Source organism: Branchiostoma floridae, chromosome 4, assembly GCF_000003815.2.
Source record: "Branchiostoma floridae strain S238N-H82 chromosome 4, Bfl_VNyyK, whole genome shotgun sequence".
Taxonomy (NCBI): domain Eukaryota; kingdom Metazoa; phylum Chordata; class Leptocardii; order Amphioxiformes; family Branchiostomatidae; genus Branchiostoma; species Branchiostoma floridae.
In genome coordinates this window covers 5,431,611-5,439,726 of record NC_049982.1, presented here as the reverse complement: position 1 = coordinate 5,439,726, position 8,116 = coordinate 5,431,611, and the positions used below count along the sequence as shown (strand labels likewise).

The window sequence follows — 8,116 nt, the reverse complement described above, 5'->3', positions numbered from 1 at the left end:
GTACAACATCTGAGAACCAAGGAATTGAACTGAATTGTTCCCTTTATCTGTCATCTGACTATAAATCAAACAATCTGTTAAGTATACAGCTCGGTTAACAATTAACAGTCTGTTTGGACTTAAGCTGCCTTAAGTTCCTGACTCAGCATGACTCATTAAAACAACAGTCATGAAACCAGCCTGCTGTGTCAAATATTGACTTTTCAGCCATATGCCCTCACCTGAAATGTACCTCTCCATGCTTTGCTGCGGTGAGTAGAGAGCTGTTTTATGAAGATATAGCCACTGAAAAAAAATCAGCTGCAATCACATTGCTATAAATGAACATCTCATGCAGCCTTGAATTCTAATGGTGAGTTATAGCTCTGATCAATTTGTACATTATATCAATAAGGAAAAAATTAGTATTTCTTACATTTACATTTAATAGATTTTGCATGATGATGTACATGTGTAAGGAATGATATCATTTAAACTATACTTTATGAGAAAACCAACAAGCACAGGTTGTTGGAGGCACAGCAAATGAATTTCCTTTGCATCCATTCCGTAGAATGATTGTTGAAAAAATTCCTGTTCTTTTTTGGCCACCTAATCCCCAAAACGTAGATTTTGGAGGGTTACTGTACCATGGTATCTGGATTAAACTAAAAATCAATTTAAACATGAACTTTCTTAAGGCCCATAATGATAATGTGAAATAGTGTGCATTTCTGGTCTTGTCAAAGGCTTACAAGGTTTTTTCATACTGCAGCACTGGACTCCCATGCCATACACAATAAATCTAAACCAATTAGCTGATCCATGCCATGTAATTCTAGAAGTAAGGTCCATACAAAGTTACGGATTCATTCTGTCTATTCATTACACTGAGACACAAACATACATGGAACTAAAAACGTAGTATTCTTGACAAAGATAATTTTTGTGGAAATAATTTGTGTCTCCTGAAAAAAAAGAGTCCCACCTAGCTATTTGCCATTCCTAACACATTGACTGTTACATTGTGTTAAAATGCAGACCTACAGAACTAATTAGAAGCAAACTTTAAGTCTTTGCAATGTACACATTGCACAAATTTTGTTCTTCCAGGTCATTTTGAAATGGTTTAACATTCTGGCAGATAGCAACATTACAGGTAGGAGATAAAGAAACTAATCTTTCAAGACCTCAAAATCAAATGTACCTGGTTTACCAGGAACGATAGCAGACAAGGAATTTGTCATACCTACGTCTCTGACACTTAATAATTTTGTATCCTCTCCATCTACAGACAGAAATCTCATCATTCAAGAAACATTAAATGGCTCAACAAAGGACACTATTCTACTTCAAAACACCAGAACAACAGGAAAACATCAAGTACCATGCCTTAAAGGACTGAAATAGTTCTCAGCAGTTGGACCAACTATGGCAGAAGAAGAAAATGATAATGAATTGAATTTTAATAAAAACCATTCTGCAGACTCTGAACAAGCAGATGGCCAAGTGACAAGTGATGATGACATTTCTAAGAAGAGCTGTGACCCAATCCCTGTGGAGTCCAAAACTCCCACAAATCTGCCATCAGCATCCAATCTTCCTGCCACAAGCTCTCCTTCTGGTGAGCCAACTATCACTTTTGATGATGGTATTTCCCTTCTGTCGTGTCTGTTAGTAGGTTGTAAGGGCAATGGCAAGAGCCACACAGGCAACACCATCCTGGGACAGGAGGCCTTCAGAGTCACCAGGAAAGGAGGAACAGAGAAGTCCAGCCTGGGCAGCAGCAGCCTTGAGGTTGATGGAGTCAGCAGGAAGGTGACAGTAGTTGACACCCCCGGAGTCTCCCAGGAGATGACAGAGTCAGAGTTTGAGGAGCTGGTTCGAGCTGTGAAGATGGTTCCTGAGGGCTTTAATTCCATCTGTCTGGTCTGGGACTACTACAACTCTGAGAGGAATGAAGACAAGGAGGTCCAAGTGTTCCAGTCCCTCCACAGGCTGTTTGGTGATGGGCTGTACGATCATCTTGTCATCCTGGTCACTCATGCTCAGGAGGAGGACATTTCAGAATTCAGGAATGAACTTCCTAAAGCCATGGAGGAAACTGCAAAAAAGGCAAATCACATAGTTGCAATTGAAAATAAGCCTGGCAAGGATTCATCAGGAAATAAGGAACAGGTTAACAGAATCTTGGGTGTGCTTAAGAGTATGTCAATAAGGTACATAGAGTCAGACTTGTCTCAAAATTGTCAAATCAACAATGGACGAAAGCTAAACATCACCATCATAGGTAAAACTGGAGTTGGTAAAAGTCATACAGGGAATACCATTATTGGTAAAAACACTTTCAAAGTAGGAGACATTGCATCCTCTATAACAACTGTATGTGCCTCTGGTGATAGAGAGAAGGAAGACAGAGAAATAGAAGTGTTGGATACACCAGGGGTATTTTCCACTGATAACCATGACTTGAAGGAGATCGCACAACAGTTGTGTAGAATTGTGACACGATTTGGTGATGAGGGCCTTCATGCACTTGTGGTTGTTATAAGCAGCAGAGTCAGATTTACAGAGTCTGAAACCAAAGCAATTAACATCTTTCAACACTTGTTTGGCAACAGGTTTGTAGACTATGCTATTATCCTAGTTACTGGAAAAGACAACCTGAGAGGAATGAGCGAAAGTGAGTTTCTGTCAGCTCCAGAGAGTTTGAGAACAATCTTAAAACAGTGTGGGGAAAGATGTGTCTTCTTCGACAATACAACTAGGGATGAGACACTTAAAAGACAACAGCTAGTTAAGCTCATCCAAATGATTGATGAAATAGTGATTGAAAACGGGGGGCCATACACTGATGATCTCTTCCAAGAGGGGAAAAGATATATGGAAGAAATCCTTGAAGAAACAAAGAGACAACACCCTACTTGGTCTCTGATACAACAAGAGCTTGAAGCCAAACGGAAAGTGGCAGAAATGGACCACTCAGGGGTTAATTTGTTCAAAACAATCAAGAACATTATATCATCATGGTTCTTTCCCGATCGTCGAGGATCTCTGGGAAGTTCTGATAGTACTGCTGTTTAGCATGAGGGGCAATGAGATTCACACTTAAACCTTTGCCATATTCGACTGTTGTCACCTCCAAAATAGACCCATTATTTTGATTGAAATTCCCACAGAGGCCTCACTTAAAAGAAAACCTCAGGTTTAACTCAAGAAAACCTTATTATTTTGTCCTGATAAAGACAACATTGAGGGACTTACCAGAAGAGCATTTCCTACCTTGTAGATTATGTGAATCAGGCCTTCAGCTGCCGAATTTGTATCTGACCTTGCTCATGAAGCCAATATCATATAGTACAGACATAGCATTTTCTTGTTCCATATAGTTACTGCGGTTATGTAAATAAACAAGTTTGCATGAATTATATCTTAGAGATTATCAACGCTACATATTTGTCACAATCTTACTGCTTGTGCCATCAACGCATCAATGTCACAGTCTGAAACACAATTTACAGTTCCTGATAAAGCATAATTGATAATGTTGTGCAATGAACATACAAAATACCAGTATGCATTATACTTTACAGATTGTACTTCAAGTTCTTGATTCCTGAAGCAAAATACAATTTGTCTTCTACCTGGAATGCAAAACATTGCATGTGTATTGGAGGGAGGGGGTGCACTCAGGGGAAATAGCAGTTTATTAACGTCCGTTTCTTTAAAAAATACTGTAGCGTGTAGATTTTCATCCATGGGTATCTCAATCCTCAAAGTTAGACAAATTTGCAAATTTACTGTAAGATGCTACTGCCGTATCGGACATTATTCACAGAATTGGAACGTGCGTGTTTAGAACCAGTAGCGCCTTTTCCTGCGCGACCAGTAAAAAAGCAAACGGAACAGAATGTTACGAAATAGACATTATTCAAATGTCGAACATTTTGTTTCACGGTAATATCTAACGGGAGGTGCCCCAACATGGTACGCTTTTTCTTGCGCTCAAACTCATGGCGCTCCATCGCTAGTTGCCTGAGAGTGGTCAGATTTTGATGACTGAATTTTTTACACATAGATTTGAACAACATACTTGAATAAGACATGCATTCATGTGGTTCATGAACCTTTCGCGCTGCGTGTTACAAGCGGCAAACACTGTGAAACAATTTCGTGTATGTAACCTTCCAATTTGGGCTACGCTGGACAGTGTGCCTAACTTGGTACGCTTTTTTACATTTTGCTCTCTTCAGAAGTAAGTGGTAAATTTAAGCACACAGAAAAAATTAATAGTATGATACTTTATAATTAGCTTTCTTTTGACAGTAAAATCGTGACTGTATGTACTTCTTGTCTCACATGAGGAAGGCTGTTAGAACAATCCAGCTGATGTTTTACGGGCAATGGGCTGAATGCACTGATTGTGAATGCCCGACTAAAAAAACCATTACGAAAAAACGACACCGCCAACATCAACAAAACTCTGTCTGATTATATGAAAATATCATCTACATCTCTCTATCAAGTCTTATTTTCATAGACAGCACGAATCATTTGTTACAGTCAAATAAATCTTTGGAGCGTTCTCTAGTCTGCCACCTTCACGGCCACACTCCCTTGGGAGTACAATGGTGGCAATGTTTATGTCGCTTCCTTTTGGTTGTTTTTCTACTCAACAAACATTTGAAGACCCATATTCATAGTGTTTTATGGAGCTTTATTTATGTGTATCGTGGCAGTTGTGTGACTGCTTGGAAGAGTTCGTATAGTTAGCGACACGAGCCGCCAATACGCAGAGGCCGGTGACCGCAGTGATTCAGCACTGTCAACATTAGAATGTTAGAATTCTGTTTTTTTTTTAAACATGAAGTAAATATGTTAAAGTATACTTGGAATGCAAATTAAAGCTGTGTGCATGGACTTGGTTTATTTACCTTTGTAATCAGCATAGTCAGTGGCAACAAACACGGTGTACTTATGGATAATAAGATCATCAATAAATCTGTGCCATCTTACGACGGGAACCATCTTAGGGCGGCCCCCGTTATATCTTATAATTCATGCAGCATGGCCAAATTTTGAAATTTCTAAAGTCACTCTGCGGTACCGTAAGTTGAATATACACAGTTGTTAAAATTATATCAAAATCATAAGCTTTGTAATGCAAGAAATAAGATACAGAGATAGAAGTTTTTCCTTTTTTTATTCCAGGGATACTTTTATACTGTTTTCCCTACCATTTTCTTTTAAAAAGCATTGATAGCAATTATCACTTGAATTCACACTACCCCTTCACTCAACCACTTCTCAAGACAAGCAGTGTGCGGGTACCGCGAACTACCAGACATGGCCATGTCCGGCAATGATTGGGGATATTCGGCACCGGACACACCGTGGCTTAGAAATTCCTTTATACAACCCGGACATGTCAAGTTCCACGGTAGTGCAAGACACCATAAATTGCCAGAAATTCTTGTTTTTGTGCAGTGATAATAAACCTTGAAACTAAGAATGTCTTTCCTCAATGCTCTTTGTTGACAATAATTCTATCTGACTAGCTGCTTCAATCTGTAGTTTTGGACTAATTATTCAATGCTGAAATTATAGAAAGTAGTAAGCTTTAATTTGTACCTGTCTCAGGCCACAGAAATTCAGTTTAAAATTGTTGGTTCACTGCACTGGAACATAATGTACAAGTCCGAGGAAAGGTCTGTTTCATTATTGGTATTTAGGGAGTGAATAAATACATTTGTAGCTAGAGAGATTCACGTTCTCCTCTAGTATGAGCACTGTTTTCACCTTGGCCTGAATTCAAAGTTTGTAACAGACAACCAAGGAAATAAGAATAGTGTAGCCTTAGCAAAAAAGGAAAGTGATCTTGTTCCGGTTTTAGCTCACTGAAGAACTTACAGGGACGATAGACAAGTATGTACAGTATCTACAGATTCATCGTACCAAATAAATTCCCCTAGCCCTTTTTGACAAGCACATCAAACGTAACTTGTGCGCATGCCCAGCCAGGGTAAAATCACTTGCATACACGTCACTGGTAAGACCTTGAATATGCAGTGCAACAGTATGGGATCCGTATACAAAGAAAGACAAAGATAAACTTGAAAGGGTACAGAACCAAGCTGCCAGATTCTGTACAAACAACTACAACAGGGATGCTAGTGTTACCAAAATGAAAACAGATCTAACATCCATTGGCATAATACCAGTCGGTTTACTGCAATTTCTCAAGCAATGCTAATTTGGCAAATGATCAACGCATCATTTTCTCCAGTTACATGTTGCTGTTACAGCTTACCTTTGCCACTTCTTCTAAGTAAATTATTTTGTCTCTCTGGTCCTGCTAAAAACATAATATCGTAATTGGAACACACTGCGGAATTGCACGGAGAACGGGCGCGTGGTTGGAAGGGGTGCACTATACCGGTCGAACGAAACACGGCACAATTAACTGCCGCTATGTACCTTTATTCATCCTCTGTTGTTCCTTTCTTTCCTGTTAGTAGTTGCACAAAACAAAAATCTGCATTAGCATACAAAAAGTCATGAGAAAATGGGCGCATACTGACAAGAATTTTCATTTAATTTTGGTCCGTCACAACCGCTATGACGTAAAACTTTACTGCTGGCCGTAGCATTAAAAATGGCGGGAAAATGGCGGCGTACGTTCAATTTGACCCATTCAGCCGTAGATCCGGGCTATTATGCAACGGTTCCTCACACTTTTACATGAGTTGTAGGTCACCAAAAGAAATTCAAGATTGCTGTTGAATCATGCTCGTCTTGTGCCGTGAGCACATGTGATTATTATCTACAAATCTGGCGATGAACGTGACAGTGTGTTTGTCCCACGACGAGATCGCCTGCCCCGAAAATGACCTGAAAACTTTTGGCCTTGTTGTCTTCAAATGCATTGTTATCGATGCTTTGTAAATTATGTATTGGACACCTAGATGTCTGAAGTGTGCATACCTCAGAAATAACTATTGTTGCATGTGTAGATCTCTTTAAGTTCCACTATTTTTAATCGACCGGTATAAGGCTTATGACCGGTATTATGCCAATGCATGTTACAGTGGACATCACTTGAAGACAGAAGGAAAATGTCCAGACTTTGCATGATGTACAAAATGACCAATAAGCTGGTGGACGTACCGACTGATAAGTATCTAATACCAGCTCAAAAAAGAACAAGAAACAGCCGCCCGGCGGGCCATGACTTCAAGTACCAGAGTTTCCAACCTAGGATTGATGTGTTCAAAAATTCGTATTTTCCCAGAACTATCGTAGATTGGAATTTGTTATCACTAAGCACAGTAGGGGCATCTTCTCTGGATAGTTTTAAAGAACGCTTGCAGATAGATGTGCAAAAGTTAGGTGTGGCGGGTTGTTCAGTGTAACATAACCAGCTGCTGCCACACCGCGTGCCTGCGAAGCTGGTGTGTTACGCCGAATGGCGGTTATACCGGCTATATAGATACAGATTCAGATACACATTATGAACAGTGGACAACAGCTTAACACCCCATCTAAGGACTGCAGCCCTTTTTTTGTTACCGTGCTTGTCGTGTGAGCGACACAGCCGGAATCAAACTCATGGCTTCTAGTTCCAGAGGCAGGGCCACTACCCACTGGACTACAAACAAACAGTGCCAACCTAAACAGAGAATTAGCTAATGTCTGTTGCAGACGTCAGAAATTTCTTTTCATGCTCCCAAGGTTACCCATCCATGGCTAATGTCTTTATAATGAATAGAACATTATGTTTATGAAGCCAACCATTGTGTTTCCGATTAGCAGACTGACCCTAGCCTTTCCTGGTCAACCGCTAACACTTGCAACGGCCAATATTAGATCTGATATCTGGGTGATGAAAATAATGTATAATCTTTTTTTAAACATGTAGTTCTTCCCATTTCTGTTGAAACAGAAAATTGTGCTTGTAACATCGAGCAGATTAAAATTGGACTGAGCAGAGCACTTTGGACTAATGCTTGTAGCTTTTCACAGACTACACCTTATATCAGATATTTTGTGAAAATGTATATTGAAAGGTAATTAATATGTAGAATGCAATTAGATGTCTCCAGGAACAAAGTCAATTCTGCAGAACTCTGGGAACCTG

The 8,116-nt window shown here is 39.7% G+C and overlaps 1 protein-coding gene across 1 annotated transcript; it reads left to right on the top strand.

The window, feature by feature from the left end:
- The first annotated feature begins 215 nt into the window (after positions 1-215).
- LOC118414276 (GTPase IMAP family member 8-like) lies at positions 216-3,678 on the top strand. The gene is made up of 2 exons (XM_035818203.1): positions 216-251; positions 1,274-3,678. Exon 2 carries the CDS (start codon positions 1,411-1,413, stop codon positions 3,061-3,063), a length of 1,653 nt encoding a protein of 550 aa, XP_035674096.1. The 5' UTR covers positions 216-251; positions 1,274-1,410; the 3' UTR covers positions 3,064-3,678.
- The last annotated feature ends 4,438 nt before the right edge of the window (positions 3,679-8,116 follow it).

Excerpts from the sequence above, each read along its gene's own strand:
- LOC118414276 (XM_035818203.1), top strand. The coding sequence starts at position 1,411 with ATGGCAGAAGAAGAAAATGATAATGAATTGAATTTTAATAAAAACCAT.